This window comes from Dunckerocampus dactyliophorus, chromosome 9 (assembly GCF_027744805.1).
Source record: "Dunckerocampus dactyliophorus isolate RoL2022-P2 chromosome 9, RoL_Ddac_1.1, whole genome shotgun sequence".
NCBI classification, from domain to species: domain Eukaryota; kingdom Metazoa; phylum Chordata; class Actinopteri; order Syngnathiformes; family Syngnathidae; genus Dunckerocampus; species Dunckerocampus dactyliophorus.
In genome coordinates, this window is record NC_072827.1 from 15,998,545 (window position 1) to 16,018,871 (window position 20,327).

Sequence of the window (20,327 nt, forward strand, 5' to 3'; positions counted from 1 at the left end):
TGGTATCCGTGTGGATCTTGCTGCCACATCACCGCCTTTGTCAACAATTACGTCTTCAATCAAGGTAAAAGTGACATTAAACACTCTTTTAGCCTTTTCATTCATCATTTACATGCAATTTGAATTGTTTTCTGCAATTTACTATAATGTCAAATCTCTAAAAACATGTTTTGTGGTAGCATTTCCGGCTTTCTGGAACGAATGAATTGGATTTGCATTATTTCTTAGGGGAAACATTGATTCATTTTGAGAGTTTGAGCCAGCCCTTCTGGAATGGATTAATGGCGCTAACTGAGGTTCCACTATCAATTGGAATGAAACAATCAACATAACAGAACAGACATAAATAAAAACATTGTAGTCACCATCAAACAGTCATGTTTAATTCATAATAATAATTCCACAATACAAGCTTTTAATTCACAACCTCAAGGAACTGTGACCTTCTGGTCCACTCAGCAACACTCGCGCTGTCATCTTCCACATGACAGGTTAGACTTATGGGTTTGGTTTTCCTTTGTTCACTGATATTTCCTTTTGTTGTGCTCTTACTGTATTTTGGTTTATCCATTTCTTGCTTTGCACGGTTTTGAGTTCTCTTGACTTGTTCTGAGGCAGCTACTGGTCTCAGCTGTTCCTCGTTAGTAATCAGAAGGCTTACGTTTGTGTGGGATTATTACAAGCCATTTCAATGGTGAGTTTATGCCATTCTCTACTTCTACTTCGCTTTGGACTTTTGTATTTTTATGTTTTTGTTGTGTCAGCCTTGGTGAGCCGCGCCGCTCTTAGCGAGTTCAGTTTTGGAGAATAACGACCTTTTTGACGACACCAGCTGACATGTCTTTGCATCCTGGTGTAGCACTACAACAAATAATAGCAAAACATAACAGGCACACTGTTTTTCGAGTCATGGTCAATTATACAAATTAGACAATGACGTCATCTAGTCTCGGTAATAAAATGCTATTAAATTCTATCTTGTATCTGTCTTGGAGTCTTGGCCAGCAGCTTAACGTACTTTAGTGGTGTGGGGCGTCCTGTCCTTAATCGACTGGGTGGTTGGCAGCCTGACTGGGTTTACTGGGGGTGCCCTTGGGTGGCCGGAGTGTGCTTGTGGCTACGACAATAGCTCCTGTCCCCATCACGCCACATTTCACACAAGAGCTTTGAGGGGTGGTACAACCATGGCCAGCTAGAGGGCGTGTTATTCAATGTTTTTCCCTGAAGGCACATAACAGGACTTCTGTTCAAAAAATACAACTTTGTTTTTCTGATTGGCCTAACATGAGTTGATATGACCAACCCAGCATTGTCTCATCACATTTTCTCTCCAAAAGCACGCCCTTGAAAATAGCTTCTAATAGTTGTGTCTCTAGTGGATGTGTGAAACTCTTTTTATGAAACCAACCATCTGGCTTGTCAGGTTAGCAAGGACACTGTCACCTCACAAAATTAATTTCGGCCATTCCCAAAATTGTGTCCAATATTTGTCCCATAAGAACCAAATCATGACGACATTTTATAAGAGTAAGGTCAGTCGTCAACTTTACTGTGACATCTGCAAAATCACCTTTGCGGTTGTTACCGACCGGAAGCCATACTGACAATTCTCTTGCGGATGCTCAGAATGGTTGGGTCAGGGCATCTGCAGTTTGGCTGTTGTCAAAATGGTCAAAAATATATTATCTTAATGATAATAATGAACCAAGAAGTGCTTTGTAGAGTTTGGGATGTCTAGTTGTGGAGCTGCAAAGATTAATCGAATCGATGATTAATCCAACAAATCAACAACATCGGTATTCAATTAATGATTTTTCAGTTTAAAAATGTAAGGAGATTTGTACACAGTGTTAAAGAAGGTCTTTCATTAATTAGACACATGTTTACAGTAGACTCTCATTCATTTTTTACTTTGTTTTAAACTCTAGTTTCACTTAACATACTGTATATTGCGTTATATTTAACCAAGTATCACCATCCAAGCATAAAAAGGATTTATTGCCTTCATCAAGGTCTTGGTCCAAGGTCTTGCTTTTAGCTGACAGGTAATATTGCGAGCTCATTTTAGCTATATAGAAGTGTTAGCCAAGAAATAAACCATTAAATGGGACACATCAATTGAACATTGTGGAAAAATGCATTTACTTCATAGAATATTTGGCATTTCCTCCCAGTCAGGATTATGATTATGATGACGGTTGCTTAGAGGGGCTTTACTGTGTTTGAATGCGGCATAGAATATAAATATACAAAATATATGATGTGATAAACTTTATATATAATTTACGAATATCTCAAGTGTTAAAAAAAAAGTATAGCAGCCTCATTTTTTAGGCTTGACCTTTTATGTTGAAAAGAAACCCAATCCAAATTACAGCATGTATAAGGAACTGCTTCTCAAATAGTGGGGCGGTGAACTGTCAGGGGGGGCATGAGAGGCAGGGAGTTCTTTCGGTGTTAGTGCAGACCTGCCAACATGTACAAATTTATCGTACTCATCATGCATTTTGACTGTTAAATACGCTTGTAGGCTTAACAGGTCTCCATTTTGTCACATTTTCCTGGTTTCAATTTCGATTTCGGGCTGTACAGATACATAAATAGATATTATCTGTGTCTCAATAGTGTTTCAAATGGGGGGGGCACATTTGTGTCCCCTAGGGGGAGCATGACAGAAAATAATTGAGAACCACTGCACTGAACCAAGAGAATAACTAGGGAATTGTTTCTGATACAACGGTCACCAACAGTGTTCAACTCATTCCTTCAGTTCCAATTTTTTCTGACTTTGTTTCACCGAGAACTAAAAAATGTGCAGACAAATAACAGCCCTCATTGCTCCACATTGTATAGCTTAAGCCAAGCCATACTCCCTGGACAGAGGAATGGAAAGTGTTGTCTGGGTAAGTGACAAACTCTCCCTCTATGGTGCTTTGCCATGTTTCTAAACACCGATCACAATGAAGTAAAGACAAAGTCAGAGCAGCATTGCACAGAGACGAGGGAGGCTGAGCCGTTTGTTCAAGTGAGGCAGAGAAGAAGACAGGTTGAGAGTAATGGGGGAGACAGACGGTAGGCGGCTGGTTGGCATGTGCCTCTGCTGTTTGATCGCTTGGCAGTCTTCTCTTGATTAGGACCTGGGCTGCATGTCCCTGTGGAATCTGCCTGCCCGAGTCATGGGAGACAGGCTCTTCTGTAATGGTGTCTGACAGGCGAGTCACAGAGGAGCTGACACACTTGTTCTATCTTTCAGGAGAGACGCTCTACACTAGTTCTCCACCTTTGCTGCATATCCTATCCACCTTTGAAAGATAATCTCAATGTAACAATCAACTGAAAGGCCGGTCATGGTAGGAATGAGTTTTGTCATTAATCATAGATTGGAGAACTGGGTGCAATGCCTGTTGTACACTGTCCAGTTTTTTGGAGTGTTATTAGGTTGTTGCAAGCCACAATGCATGATGTGGCGAAATGGGTAGCTGATTGAATGTTTGCAACGTGTAATACACATGCATAGAATTGGAGAAACAACAGAGCCAATTACAGGCCCAGAAAATTGTTGTACACTTCTGATCAAAGTTTTAAGACCAGTTGAAAAATTGAAAACATTTACATTTTGTTAGATCAAACGGAGGTTCTAAGTATAGCTTCAAAATACAAAAATAAGAAATGGAGTGTGACAAGAAGTATTGAGTAAGCAACAATAGGCTGTTCATCAGCAGATCAAAAGTTTAAGACCATAGCTAAAAAAAAAACACAAGAGGTAATTAAATTGTCACATAAGTGCTAAGTAATGAGTAGCTGCATCATTCTTGTTATTCACCTCAAACATTGGTTTAGGCATGCTTGATGCCAGTGCTTCCAGGAGGTTTGTGGGAATGTTGCTCCAGGAGGGCATCCACTCTCTGGAACCGATGTCCATTTTTGTAAACTTCCCTTGCCATCCATCCCCAAATGTTCTCAATTGGCGCTAAATCAGGGAACAAGCAGGATGGTCCAAAAGAGTGACGTTATTCCTCTGCAAGAAGTAATTTGTCAGACGGGGATGCCCCCTGCAATAACTCCACAAAACCAACTGCCGTTTGATGCCCCTGCACCACTGTACAATGCCTGCTCCATTGTTGAAATGAAGGAAAAAGCACCCCAGATCATGATGGCACCCTCTGTGCAGTGGAACAATTGTCAGGTGGGATCGAGCTCCTTGTCATGCTCATAAAGTTGGAAGCTATCAGGACTGTAAAGTTTATATTTTATTCTCATCAGAGAATAAAACTTTCTTCCACCTTTCAATGTCCCATGTTTGGTGCCCTCTTGCAAATTCCAGGCAATAATATAGAGTAATATAGAGGCAAGGTCTCTTTTTTCTTCTAAAAATTCTTCTGTCGCAGATGCCGTCTGATGGTTATTAAATTCTTGCAATTTCTCAAGTGCTCATAAAATTTTGATCAGGAGTGTATTTGTGCAACCAGTCAGGCGTGTACCCCACGTCTCACTCAAAAGTCAGCTGGGATAGGCTCCAGCAAACCCCCGCGAGCCTAGTGAGGACAAGCGGTACAGATAATGGATGGAGTGTATTTGTGCCTTGGGAAAAGGGGCCAACTTGGGATTTAATCACAGAGGTGCATGTGAGTCATGTTATTTCAGTTACCATTAGTTTTTGGCCGCAGACATGATGGCAGAACCTTTTTATCAAAAAAAAAAAAAAATGTATGTGGTTATTTCATGGTATGTTCCCATTGGTTGGTCTGCCGACAGAGATCATAGTGGATTGATGATCTTTTCACATTTCTGACACTTCTTCCATCAAAGCCCGTCTTTGGTTGCAAGACAGTTACATTATTTCATCTTTTTTCCTGTATCATTGTGAGATGTCACCATTTGTTTCCCTACAATTGCACATCCTTTGTCTAAAATGGCCAAAACCCAACAGTTTATACCAGCCTATTTACATTCTTCATTTTACCAACACCACAAAGACCTGGTCAGGATGAAAATATTATCTGACCAAACTGACTGGTTAACTGATTATTCCCAATGCTAATTGGCAGATTACCACGGATACTTCTAGAGCTGTCTCCCCTCTGACAAGCGTTCATCTGAAAAATCTGTCAGTTTTTATTTAGGTGTGTATCCACACACTGATTGTAACATAAGAACTTGGTGAAGATTTTAAAATATGTATTATCTCTGTCAAATCATATCATAAATTTGCATAATTTATCAGATTTATTCTGCTCAGAGACACAGACTAAATCAGTGGTTCTCAACTGGTTTGGCTTCAGGGCCCACCATCCCTCCTTAACGACAAGCAGTGACCCAAATTGAGGAAATGCTATTTTCAAATATCTTATTTAATGAAAAGACAGTACAGTTTGAAGTGATGGTAGCACAAAATAACACAGTCTGACAACACAAAACAAGTTTAATGAACATTTCAGGGATAATACGTTGTTTATCCACAAACTCCAAATTATTTTAACAAAAAGTGTCTGTGAAAGTATTATAATTTGCTCCCACTAACAGTTGGTGTACTTGCTAGCTCAGCAGACAGATAAGTTCTCAATGACAGTTGGGTTACATGAGTTCCATTTTAGAGCCTTAACCTTGAAGCATACCAGTTAGACCTTAAAAAACATACAAAATAATTTGTCTGTCACATTTGACATAAATGAAATGCATTTAAACAAATGTGCTAGCTCGATGCTAATTCAGATTGAAAATCCCATATATGCGCTAGCGATTAGCATTAGCAATTTTACATGGTCATTTTGAACACCTCCAAATATGACCCAAAATAGGCATAAAATACAGACAAACATTTTCTAAGGCACAACAAGAGATAGGACTGGCAGATTCAACATGCAGACTACGAACATACGTTGTTCTCTGACAGCGGGTTTACAATAGCACTACAGAGCATTGTTGCCACCTATAAGACTATTAATTCTACCCTGTCAGAATAAAAGCGCAACTTTGTTGTCACAACCCACCAGTTGAGAACCACGGAATATAAAACGGTATAATTTTCCCTGAAAAAGATGTGTCATCTAATATTCGGAGTCTCGATGTTTATACATGCAAACAGGGCATTGACATGCGCCGCCTGTCGCACACTGTCAGTGTAACTTAAAAACACACCAAAATACGCACTGCGCTTAAACGTCTCATTGTCGCTTGCCTCACATTGCTTATTAGCAGAGGCAATTCAAGAATCTGTTGCAGCCCTACGCAAAAATTCACACGGGACTTTTTTGCATAGCACCACTGCTACAGAAGTTCAATGTTTGTCAGCCCTCGGGGGCCCCCAACTGGGCAGTTGCTTGCCTTACCTGGTGGAAAGCGGCGCATCTGTCTATTAGAAGGAAGGAGACAGAAACTGAGTTCATCGTTGTGTGTGCATTCTATGAAAAAATAAACCACACACACACTCACACACATACTGAAGATGACTGAAGGATTCCCTGGCCGGAAGCTGTCTATAATGTCCCAACTCTAAAAGAACCATTATCCATTCTTCAGAGAGACAGAGTCACCAACTCATGGATTCTTTGTTTGGGTGCTGTTTGGCCACATGATAACCAAGACAGTGTAAAAAAAACAAAAAACAAGACATATTTTTGGCAATAATTCGAATCCTAGGTTCTACTGTAATTCAAAATTGTTATTCAGGTAAAACAATATTATCTTCTGGATTGTGTATCAGATCCAGATGAAAATACCTGAAAATAAAAGCTGAAATATTGATCTCTTGTCTAATATTCATTTTTCGAAACCCAAAATACAGCAAAAATAGATCGGCTACACTGTTTCAATACTTTTCAAGGGGAGTGTAGCTGAACATTTATATAGATTGATTTCCCTCTATCCAGACAACAAACCTTTACCTGTGGCCAGCTATAAAGATTCTACATTGCAGCCATCATTGATCTGGCAGGTGACAAATGTTCCAGCCTTAGTGAAGGGCTACGCTAATTGACTCATGTAGCTTTAAACACACAGTTTTAATTCAGTGCACAAAAGGCACCACATCATTGATCACGTGCAAAATAAAACAACAGTAAACTCATATGTCCTATCAGCAACACATTTTCACTTTGCTTTTTTTCCCCTAATTTGCAGGTACCACTTTAGACTTTGTGCATAGCTTTTCATAGAAGGAACAATTAATCATGCAAGAAAATTTTTAATCAAAGACCCAGGTAAAGATAACTGCACAATCAGCAGGAGGAACCACTGAGAAGACTAGACTGCAAACTGCTAGAAGGAGCTCAGTGATGAGAAAACACTTGCTGTGCTGACCACTCATCTGACTGCTGGGCTATTATTCATTTCTCACCTTTCTAAATGTATTCCAGTGCTTAGTTCAATCATGTGTAGCAAATTCAGTCTAATAAAACAACCGATGATTAACTTCTTGAGACTTTTTCAAATTGACACTTGACTTTGACTATTTAAACAATTGTTTTGCATGCTACTTGGCTCAGACGAATGAACGCTGCTGTGATTCACCACAGTAACCAAAACAAATGAGAAAGGTATTATTATTATTATTATTTTTTTTTTTGTTCTCCTTTGTGTTATGATGCATTTTGCATAACTTCCACAAATGATTGTTGAATGTGACTTAACATCACTTCCCAGGAAGTCAAATTTTAGTGTAAGTCTGAACTCCTACCAAAATTAACACTTAAGTCACTCACACTGTGCTCAGAACACACGGACATAAAATACAGAAATAAAAACGAGACTAACTATAAGACTTAAATGAAACAGCAATAGAACAAAAAACACTATGCTACTTTGTTTATTACTGTTGCTTTCATCGAAGCAGATCCTTTGCATTTTCGAGGTTTTGTTCAGGAGTTCTGTGATTTTGTGATTTTCGTCTGTCTGTGAACGTGACATGCGAATGCGGGAGGATGTTGTTTTGTCATGGTTGCATCCAACAGTAGTCAGTTTTGTTTTTGCAATGGATTGTTGATCAACCACCTCCTCGTCATCCTTACAATGTCTGGGTAGATGTTACAATATGACCTTTATCCACCCTTGATTTTAAAGGGATAGTTCTTGGTTCACGGGACAAAGTAGGGGAAAAGTCACAGTTGATGCACTAGACTGCTGTCTGGGATATCATACAACTTCATGTCAAAAGATCCGAACTATAGACCAATGAACCGATGGCAATTTTATTGGCATGTGTGATCTTATTGTTGTTAGTATGTAGTGTACTAGAAGATAACCAACACAGCCACACCACATACATGCTGATCTCCCTCCCAACAGAGACCTGACGAAGTACCTAGACTGACCTGTGGAAGGCAATGAGCCAGAGGGTACCCAGACTACCGGAATATAAAACGAGCTAGGCTACTGTTGAATTTTCTGCTAACTCTATTGAGGTAAGATTTTTTTTTTGTAGTAAGGCTTGCATGAGAAATTAAATAAACGTGTTTATTTGACACAACTCATTTCTGAAGCTACCTTGTGTCTTCTTCAAGCAGATCACTTCTATGTTAGCTATTGTTTCATTCCATGTGTGCCATCCTTGGTCAGGATTTTCAATCTTCAATATTGAACGTGTTTAACTTTGCGAGTGCATGTCCTGACTGTTTTTGAACAAATCAACAGGGGGGAAAAAAAAAAAAAAAAAAACACCTCACACTACAAGATAAGACACCCCGTACCAGAAGATAAATCGGAAAAGACAATCTTCCTCACATCAGATAATCGAGCCATTGCTGACACTGGTTGGAAAGAGGGAATCAGACTCAAAATCAGCCCCATCAAATCAGGTGAATCAGTGTGTTTTAAGTGTTGTAAATTTTACGGGCCTAGGCTGAGGTAATAAATTCTGCGCTATGCAAACATTCAGTCCAGATAAAAGGATGATAAATGAATGCAAATATATGGAATGGGGTCTCATCAGAATCTGGTAGGCCTGTGTGAAAGTGTTTAATAGGAGGTGTTTTATTATTTGAAATTAGGTGCTATAAACCCACAGGAATCGTGTTGATTTTTTTTTTTTATTGAGGCTCGGCGAGAGAAGATTTAGGGGAAGCAGAGAACAGCTGAATAAATGCGCACATGCACCCTGAAATGATTACAAGCCTTTCTGAATTATACACAGTGAAAGTTTTAGAGCCTTGTTCAGTGAAATATGAAGGACGTGCTGTCCTTCCACTCCCACCCATCAACATCATGTGAACCAACATGAGCGTGCATCCTTCTTTGAAGTGCTGAGAGCTTTGGTTATCCAGTTATCACAACGGGACATTAGACAGCTTGGAGAGAACAATTCGAGGTCAGACATCAGAGTGAATGGCAGCCACAGCCACAGTAAACATATGGGGCATGCTGTGGACTAAATGTGCCTGGAACATTTCCACAAATTACTACGTATTAATCAGTAAATAAAAATGGTTCATTGAATGTAGATTAAAATGCTGAATGTGTATTAGGATGTCAGGGAGGACATGTGAAGTGATGTTAAATAAGCTCCGATTCAACTTCCCCTGACTGCAAAGTCGAGAGGGTTTACATAAATTAAATTCACTAATCTACCAACAACCAAAGCTCTGCATGGATGTCTGAAACCCAAGTTTGGGGACGGTGCCAGTTTGATGTTCAAATATTTGAGCATATCCGTGGAAGAAGACCAGTTATGATTCCAGCACCGAACATCTGCAGTCAGTTTATTATAAACCTACCACAACTTCTTTTGAATTTTATCAGTTTTCCAGCATTCTAAAAACGCACACACCTTTAACCCATAAGACCTTTAAAGGTGCTGTATACCTTCGGCTCCAAATTAAATTTGAACAGATTGTACAAAAATGTTTCATATTTTTCACAATTATGCGTTAAACTGCATAAAAACTAGTGTAAATTGTCGCTCACCCTAAAAAGATGATGGTCTGTCTGGTATTCATGTACATGTCCGTAGTGTGAGCAACAATTTTCAGTCTGCTGTTTTGACGATAGGCTATACATTCCAAGATAACTAACATTAGTAGCTAAACTTTGCCAAATTGCGATCACTAGCTGACAACAACATAACTAGTGCGCGTGCCTGTGTTACATCAGGCGTAGCTTACAGTACATACTCAGTACATTTGGCTGCAGCACATTCGAATGGGCAGCTGTGTAATCAAGGCTGATAGCACCTTGGCCTAACATTGGCCCTATGCAAACTTGTGCTTGACTTTTAACTCATTAAGGCTGTAAAGAGTTGTACTTGCCAAGGTTAATCGTAGACTTGGTTTTACGTATTTCAAAATCCACTTCTATATCCTTCATAATTCCCTTTAAGCATGAATGGGTCGGGGTTCTTACAGGTTAAAATCCTTTAAAGTTCCAGGTATCATATTCGATGCAGGAACCACCGTGTAGCCTGAAGTTCAAAGTCAGATCAGTAAACTGTCACTGTCTGATAGTAACCCACCATGTTGCATTTTTTCAGGAGCAATAGAAACGGTTTATAGTAATGTATTACATAAAAACACACCACAAACGACTGTTGGTGGAGAGATCCTGTACAGCACCACAACATAAATTTTCAGAACCTGACTTTCACCAGAAAGATACAGTGGAAACTGGGTAAGCGTCCGCCTTTTTGGTTTTTTGGTTACAGAAAATTAACCAAAAATTTAGGCCACAATTTTGCCTTATTTTGCGTGCATTCTCCGGGTAGCGTACAATATGGCGCGTTATTAATACACTGCTTGAATCCAACTGTATTCTTAATGTTTTATTTTTTTTATCAGAAAAAATCCTTGTTGGCATCCTATTGGCTTGTTAACATAACGGCAACTGGAACCGGAAGTCAGGTATGTCAGGTCTATAATATCAGCAGTTGCCTCTTAAAGCAGTTAAATTATACTTTCACATCTATAAAACAATTCTAAATGCATATGTAAATGACAAATGAAAAGGATAAATAAACATTTAAGGTTACTTCCCTTCAGTGAAGACGTGACTCTTCCCAAAGACACAATGTGGCAGCGAGATTGAGAACCACCAAGAACCACCGTTCTGTTTTGCCAAGACTTATTTCTTAAATTTAACAGTGTTTCTCACCTTATTTGTCAAAATGCTGGCATTTGCAACTTTGGGTTATTGAGGTAACAAACACTATTGAATTAAAAAAATAACTGATTGCAAAACAGGAAGATGGTGGTGGTTCATCTTGCTGCCACATCTCCAACAAGGTTGGACTCACGCAGCGTATTCATAACACGACGAGACATGCGCCGTCTTGTATGCTAACTGGGAACCGAGACAACATTTTTGCGTAAACCGATAAACACGCTAACGCTAAATATGCTGTCGACCCTTGGTTCATTAAAGTGACGATGCTCGGCTTTCCTCTGGCTTTGTATCGTTGCTCATCCCCAATACAAAATGAATAGGGTAGGAGTGGTTTTATGCCAGAGTGGGTCTTTTGAACAGTAAATGGTGCTACTCGTTATAAACTAAAACATGTTTCAAATGTTTGCTTAGCTGCATACTTTTCAAAGGTCATGCAGGCAAACACGGTCAAACACTTCACAGTAGCACAGCATTCTAATTTGAGACCAACCAACCAATGAACAATGTCCTCTAATTACAGAATGATATGTTCCTTCCACAAAGTGGAAAATAAACCACCATCAGATTATGTAAGGTTAAGATATGCATATTTATGACAAATATGATTAGAACGACCCTAAACATATGTATAACCCGCAGTAGAATGCAAAGCGTGATTAAATAAAGTAATAAAACATTCCATTTACCCAACAGTGCACAGTTTTAATTTAAACACTCCACTGGTCCATGAGCACGCATATTTTTTGAACGAATGACCCCTATGGGAGTCAGCACTGTGATCCGACATTCACAAAACTGAACCAGAAACAAACAAAAACCCCAGATGCTATTTTTAGATGGATTAAAAAGAAACACTGTGATTGCACTGAATTAGACAACAACAAAAATTGTTAATCTATGTGAATATGGTCTCCCTGTCAGTTTTACTCGGCAAGAGAAAAGTCTTGGCTCTTTCAAGAGTCAGTGTGAGGTGAATCTAATGCATCTTTGCAATGAATAGCGTCCATTGAGTCCACCACATCAAACTCACTTTCTCTTCACAGAGTCCCTTGCATGGCTCTTCCTGTGGATTTTTCATGTGTAGGAAAGTATGCACACTCATCCATAGATTCCTTTAGAATACAAACAAATGATGGTAGATGAAATAGAATCCTGAATTAACTGTCATGTTAAAAATATGATGAATAAAAGATTTGACTGGAGTCTTCCGGAGCAACGAAGAGAAGATGCATAGTTAAATTAAGCCAAGACCCTTGATATTAAGTTGAACACCTGAGACCACCTGAGAGCAATATTTGTGAAAGACCTTCTGAAGAGGAATGGACCTATCATGACATTTATCTAGAGCGCTGTGTTAATGTCAGTCTTAGAGAAGTATGAAAGTCAGATAAAAGCTGGTTGACCAATGGAGTGTCAGAATACCCGGTCATGCTGATGTGCAGATTAAAAAAAAAAAAATCACAGATGAAAGAATGTATCACATCTGAAGAGCTCTGTCGTCAGTTATCTACCGCCATGCATGGTATATCGATCGCCAAGGCTTTGCAAACATTGTGCCATAATCAATAGTCAGCAGACTGCTTTGCTCCTTGTTTATTATAGGTCTGGTCGTAAAGTTAAGCACGAGCCATTATCAAGAATAGCGTAGTTTCCTAGATTTATGTTATTTGGGCTCATCAATGTGAGAGATATTTATAACGGTTTCACAAGAAGCTATAAACTGATCTCACTTTACACCATCGCCTTGTCTAAATTCTCTCCATTCAGGGCAATGGGTTGTGATCCAGCTGACTACAGTTCACGAGGAAGTTCATCTGTTTTCTTTTTTAATCAAGCAAGCTGCTTTAACACACCTAAATACTGCATTTGGAGTGGACGGTATCGCCACTAAACGTGTTAGTCTGACCCTATGTCCAGTAAGTCATTCATAACCAGAAAGTGCAATTCCCTAAGAAATTGTGTGTGCTAAAACTAAATGAAGCAATGACCTAACCCTGGTTATATCATAACATACACATTGACCATATAAACTACCGTTTTAGAACACCCCAATTTTTCCAGCTCTTCTTGCAAAAGTACTGACCTGCCAGAGGTTAAAAAAAAGGCAAGGTAACCCAAAACTGAAAATGAATGTATATTTCAGAATTATACAAAAAGGCGTGTTTCAGGAACCATAAAATGGGTCAACAATTTAAAGCTGTTCTGCAGAAATGGAGGTTGATCAAGCCTTGGCAGTTGGCGAAATTAATTCCTACAGGTGTTCCAAGTTCTGGAGTACTTACGACCTCCTCTGCATAAAAACAGCATTCGGAACACACTGTGCTACCATACCCTCGTGAACGTCAGTTGAACAGCTTTGTACTGGAGAAAGTAATTTGTTGCTTCAAAAATAGTAAGGAAAAAGGGAATTAACAATGGGAGAGAAACAGACCATCTTAACACTTAAAAATGTAGGTTTTTCCTCCAGAGAAATTGGAGTGTTCCAAAACTTTTGACCAGTATATAGACAGCAACACTAGACACACATGGTAAAGGCTACAATTTGTCGATTCCCAAGGGATGGGAATTGGTTTCACTGTTCATCACATGAGTGGGATGAGATGCTAAAAGCACACGGAAGCAGGCAGAAGTGGGGCTCGTAACAAAAAATGTTACATTTTTGTATACAGAGCTTAAAGTTCTCAGTCGCTACAACAAATCTCAGCACAAAGCAACAAAAGCCAACAAGAAATATGAAAACATGGATGCAGGTCCCTCGTTTATAGGGGTTACTTGGTTCTAGACCCGACCGAGATAAAGGAATTTCCGCGAAATAGGATTAATTAGGGCTGGGTGATATATCTATTTTTTGATATATCGATATTTCTTTTAAGCACGATATCAAAAACAAGTGTATCGTTCATACCGATATAGACTGGATTTGATGAGGAGGTCTCATGTTTCAAGATGGAGCCGCCCGAGTGGCAGCTAGTTACACCAGCTCCCTATTTTCCGCTGCGTTTTTAATGTTTAAAAGTTAAAAGTTATTCGTACTTTCTTATTGTTTTTGTGCAATATCGACCCCTTAAGCAAGTGTGCCGCTATGGATCTTCATCTTGTTACGTTTGTAGCTTGCCTCTTGCGTGTCGCAGGAGACTCATTCATTCACGGCTACGTTGTTTTCACTCGGGAGCAGCTGTTAGCTTTGAGCCAACCACCCCTTCGCTACGCCGAGCGACCGGAGATCCCCGCGGAGATACGGCGGAGGAGAGGCTGCATAGCGGGAGTGAAGCGCAGACAGCGGAAAAGAAAGTATAAACCATGTTTACCGTCTGTCATCATACGGAATGTGAGATCTCTCACCAACAAAATGGAAGCGCTAACGGCGCTAACCCGGCTGCAGACGGGCTATCGTGAGTGCAGCCTGATTAAGACTGAAGATTATATGTCACTTTTTCTATTTCTAGAAGAGAATGGACTATTTTATTTCAGCTGCGATTTTTCAATAAGATTTTTTTAATTTTAATAAAACAACTTTGCACGCATATTTGGATTTGACTGTCTACACTCATTTTGTGGGAAAAATATCGTATATCTATATTCAACGTAAATATATCGGGATATGACTTTTAGCCCAGCCCTACATTCAATGTTAATAAATGGAATATGTTCGTAGCTAGAACTTAGAAACCTGTTTATGACTTTCTACATACGTTTTTTTAACATTATGCCCTGTAGACATGAAATAACACACCTATAGTCAGCTTCACACTGCTATTATTCATTGTTTACAACACATTGCGCAACTCTTAACCACTTCCACATGGAATGGGAGGAGAGGTTTTTTCCACTATCATGTGGGAAATGCCATGGCTGATTTCAAGACTTCGCAGTGTTTTGTGTCATTACTGCCGCCTAGTGACCAGAATACTACATCTCACTTATTATATTTCAATATGTTTTGAGTAAAAATAGATCATAGTCTACCACGAAACAGCAATCATTTATTAATAATTAATTTTCTGAAAAACTGCGATATAGCGAGGGGAGATTGTATTGTCAATTGTGTCCATGCATAGATAAACCAAACACATAATTTGAATACATTTTGCTCCATTTCTGTAGCCGACTGTAATGTGATCGCACACATGCACGTGCGCAGCATGTGTGCCTTTTTCCAAAGTCTTTTCCCTTTTAATTTTACAGAATTCCGTTTTCTACCTTTTACACTTAATTTTACAACCATAGAGTGTGCGCTTTTTGTGTCTGTGAATAAAATAAATGTTAATTAAATGCAAAAATACCTACAGTTATTGAGTCAATATATCACTGAGCAATTTTGCCCAGTATTTCAGAAACGGATGTACCTTCGCTACCTTTTCGAATGAGATGTCAGCCTCTGGACCAAATCCTCCAAAAACTCTCATGCTTGTGGTTAAAAAAATGTGTTGCCAATGCAATTCCAACTGCGTTATTAACAAGGACTAAAACACAATATGGTGTAAACACACTCATACAGCAATGACTTTTGAAATATTTTTCGTCTACTTTGAGGGTCTTTCAGGCAGAGGCTTCAAGATATTTAGTTAAGGCGAGGCCATGTTTGTGTTTGTGAGCAGATGCCGTGGTTTGCTAGGGAACATCCTTCTCCATTCCTTCTCCTCACAATGACAGCATTTAATTTACATGATGTCAATTTCCGCAAGATTCCGCGTTTAACGAATTCCGCGATTTTGTCCGCGATTACGTCCACAATTACGTTAACGCGGATATTATAGGGCCCTAATAATGGTAGAGGTAACACTGGGTTGTGTCGCTTTGTTTGCTTGCCTAAGGTAGACTTTGTATCAAACATAACTGTACCACTCAGGGAAAAAGTGACTTAAGGATTTGGTGCTTTCGTTGTCTTCTCAAGATTTGTGCCAGTGCATGGTGATTTCTCTCCATCTCATTTCTCGCAGATTCTTACTATATGCATGCAACAAACATGTTTGCCCATTTAAAGCTACTGTAAACTAGTTTTTGGAAAACTTAAATGTAACAAACTCCCATGGCTCACCAATTCCCTGAACCTTCATATAATCCAGGACACAATTATTGCAATGTGGATTTACTTTTTGGGAACGGGGCTTTTTCCTCTTTTAATATAATTCACCCTCACAAAATGTGCTTTGTTTAGAACAGTTGCTTCTGTAGGAAGATTGTATTCACACAGATATAGATCAACACCATTCTCTCAGGAGGCCCAAGTCATTATAAGTTGCGTACACTCAATACTGGGTTTAACAGAAAAGCTGTGAAAAAAAATATTGCGGAGCCAAAAAATAACATGTTCCAGAGCTTACCTTGAAGTCACAAATGCAAGTCACCATGTTCCCAATTCTTAAGCACTCGCCATCAAACTTGCATGTGTTGGTGTCACACAAAAACAGGTCCGTGTCACGGTCATCAAAACCTGGAGAATAAAAGACAGGGAGAGATATTAGCAACTTTTTTTCTCAATTCAAAACTTCAAATCCACTCCTTTTTAACTGAACATGTTTAAATTACGTTGGCAGTCTTCACACCAGATAACGTGATAAATGATTCAAAATATCTACAAGGCAAGGCAGCATGGCGGTACATGTGGACATGTCGAGTCATTGGTGACATCACTGTGCGTGAATGTAAAACTGATTACCATAGTTCCACTGGAGCTGGTGACTGATATACTTGTCATTGTTCTTTTGTATTGGAAATAGCCTCATAAGCAGCATTGGTCATTAAAATATACAGTGGGTCCCCCATTAGCATATGCCCTGGTTACCGTGTTTTTCAGTTAATGTAAAAAATTTAGGGCAGACCTAGAAGCAGCGGCTCTACTCTGAGCTCATCCCGGATGACCAAGCTCCTCACCCTATCTCTGAGGGTGAGTCTAGTCACCCTACGTAAGAAACTAATTTCGGCCACTTGTATTGGCAGTCTTGGTCTTTGGGTCACGACCCAAAGCTCATGACTATACAGTAGGTGAGGGTGGGAACATACATCAACAGATCGCTAAATCAATAAATTGAGTTTGCCTTCTCGCTCACCTCTCTCTTCACCACGACAGTCCAGTAAAGTCAACCGCATTACTGCAGACGCTGCCCCAATCTGCCTGTTGACCACATACTCCAACCTTCACTCACTAGTGAACAAGACCCCGAGATACTGGACCTCCTCCACCTGGGGCAAGACCTCACTCCTAACTCGAAGAGTGAAATCCACTCTTTTCCTAACCGAGGTTCCGCTATACATTAGAACAACTCACTCACGCCCAAAGTCATCGGTAACCATGAGGATCAGCGATACAAACTGAATGAACGAATGATTGAACGGAAGAAAACTACAAGTCTGTTTGAGGGGCCACATCGTTCAAAAATGTGAACGTGGGTGACACAGATTATGAATGAACATAAACAATTTATGCATTCAAAATAATACTGTCTTATTTTTCAGATTAATACTTTGATAATTCTCGTTTGTAGACAACAAACATACTGTGATCATACTCCCATGGTACTAAAATGGGGTATGATGTGATTCAGGAAGCATGGGAGATCTCCAAAGACTCGATCAAAGCATCCTGAATCAAATCAAAGCGCAACAAGAATCTGAGACTGCAGACGGAGCTCGGGGCTATCAGTCTACCTGGACTGATTGCTCTCAGAGAGCATCCCTGTCTCTGCAGTCTGTTGTTAAAGCAGACAATATCGCTACAATAGATACAAGGTATGATTTACAGTCCATTTACAGAATCTCAAGAATGAATTCTGAAGAGGTTTGAAAAATCATCAAAAACACATTTCCAGTTTCATCATTTTTGCTTTTATACATCAAATCCAACCCATTATGCATATTCTATGTGTTTATTTTGTTTGATTAATATTCGCTTGATGACAACTGGCTGGGATTCCATCTAGCCTCTTGAGATGCTGTATTATCCCTTTGGAAAAGATTAAAACTATATTTGTTTGTGCTGAGATTTTTTTTTTTTAGTTATCTCGCTGTGCATGTTGCATCAGTTGACTTCAATGAACACACATATGTTTGCAAAAAACATTTGGCAGTTTCATATGGTTGCACTTGCATCTATATTTAAAGAGTAATTATAAATAGTAAAATAATGTGATCATTACCTGACTTGTCTAGGATAATAAGTCATGCAGTTATTAGTCAATGTAGTTATTTTATATCCAGATATCTTTGGACAATAGATGTTAGAGTCCTATGGTAGCCTTCCCAGTGCACACACCACTTCAAAAAATCCCTCTGCTCACGACAACCAAACAGTCATAACGGACAGTGGGTAGAGTGATGGTGAAATGAACCTGCAATTTGCCAAGGCCATAAATGACCATAAAGCTCTCTGAACAAATATACAGTTGCTGAGTCCAGAGAACGTAAGAGGCGCTTTGAGAGTCTGGATGAGACAAAGCCCAAAGCCCTTTGCTCAAAGAGGCCCATCAGAGGACAGCTCAAAAGCCACCAAAAAGTACACTCGGTCAACTAGGAGACAAATTGTTTTCACTAAGGGCTGTTGTTACAATGGCGATGATACAACTGGTTGGCTATATCCAACCGGCTGAAAAATAACACATGCTTTAAGAATCAGAAAAACTACAGTGGAACCTCTGAAAACGATCTCTATTTTATTCAAAATAAGTCTACATTTTTCCTATGGTTGATAATGGAAACATCTGTTCCATAGTCAAGCTGTCACCACAATTGAACTGTCTCTCTCTAGGGCTGCAAGTCACGATTATTTTGTTAGTCGATTAATCTGAAGCTTGTTGTTTTGATTAATCGTGTATTGAACTACTGACAGACAATTTTTCACGTTGATTTTTTAAAGTTCTCTATAGGGCTGCAAGTAATTAATTTTCTAGTCGATGAGTCTGAAGCTTGTTTCTCGATCGGAAGTGTTACCCACATCTAAACGTCACTTTGTAGATGTCATATGACAACAGTCAGCTGACATTAAGCTCCCCTCCTGATTGACTGTTGTGATTAAGTGGTGAACAGATGTTGTCTCAAATGACAGACAGAAATGCAACTTTCATCTTCATTATTCAGATTACGGATAAACTAACTCAGCGGTATGAAGCCTGTATCTATAACAAAAGTTAGCCGTTCACTTGTAGCGGCTAGTTATGTAGAATGTGGCTCATCCAATCAGCAGTCAGGATACATTCTCGACCTCCGAGACCTCAGATCAGAAAGTAGAAATTTCAAGCAGGACTGAACGGTTTGTATTTTCCTGTATCCTGTCTGCAGTCAGCTTTGAGTTTTGGCCCCCTGTGCAATTGAGTTTGACACCCCTGCCCTAAACTGAGAACCAAACACAAACATTTAGTGGTTTTGTCCACAACATATCAGAAAAGAAGCCCAAATGTCAATCACTGTTTTCCAAAAAGCTGACGTGTGTGTATATCGTGTTTTGCCTCAAACACAAAGACTATATATGTCTGTTTTCATGGATGACTAAGAAAATTTAAAAATATTCACATTTGAAAGGTTAAATCAGAGGATAATTACATTTTAAAATGAAAAAAAAACGATTAATCAAATACCAAAGCAGTTGCTGATTAATTGGATAATCGATTAACCATTGATTCATTGATTGTTGCAGCTATAATTGTCATTAAAAAATTAACTACAATAGACATCAATTTCTATCCTTGCGTTTGTCACCTAATTTAACAGTTGATGTTAGCTGACGAGTTGCAGTCTGTATCGCCAGTGAACCACAAGACACATACTATGGGGACAACCATTCAAACCCACATTCACACGGCCCCTTAGCAGAAACAGAACGGATGTCATTCAAGTCATCCGCTACACTATCAATGGAACAAACCCACGGAAACTCTGTGAGCACATGCAAACTTCACAGAATGCGGTCCGAACCAATGATTAATATTAGAACATCCTGGCTGTGAGGTAAACTTGCTAGCCTCGTCTATACCGTGATGATGAGAGAGACACGCAGTGATGAGTATGTAAAGGATTGTGTGTCTGAGGTGAATGCCTTCATAAAATTACTTAACATCAGTATCTCTCTGGTGTATATTCCTCTTTTCTTTTATTGCTCTATTAATGTCGGCTGCACAGCCAAAACAGAGACACGTACAGTATACAGCTTTCTGATTTCTCACACAAATGATTATGAATGAATACAATTAACATTTATCATATTTAATATGACCGCCCTACTTCTCATCAGACAAAAATGTAATTCC

The 20,327-nt window shown here is 39.3% G+C and overlaps 1 protein-coding gene across 1 annotated transcript in view; it reads right to left on the reverse strand.

Annotated features, from left to right (window-relative positions):
* Positions 1-20,327, reverse strand: part of tmeff2a (transmembrane protein with EGF-like and two follistatin-like domains 2a) — a 145,185-nt gene that overhangs the window by 113,133 nt on the left and 11,725 nt on the right. The window contains exon 2 of the mRNA XM_054787072.1: positions 16,413-16,522. Coding sequence (XP_054643047.1) covers positions 16,413-16,522 — 110 coding nt within the window. The remainder of the gene's footprint in view (positions 1-16,412; positions 16,523-20,327) is intronic.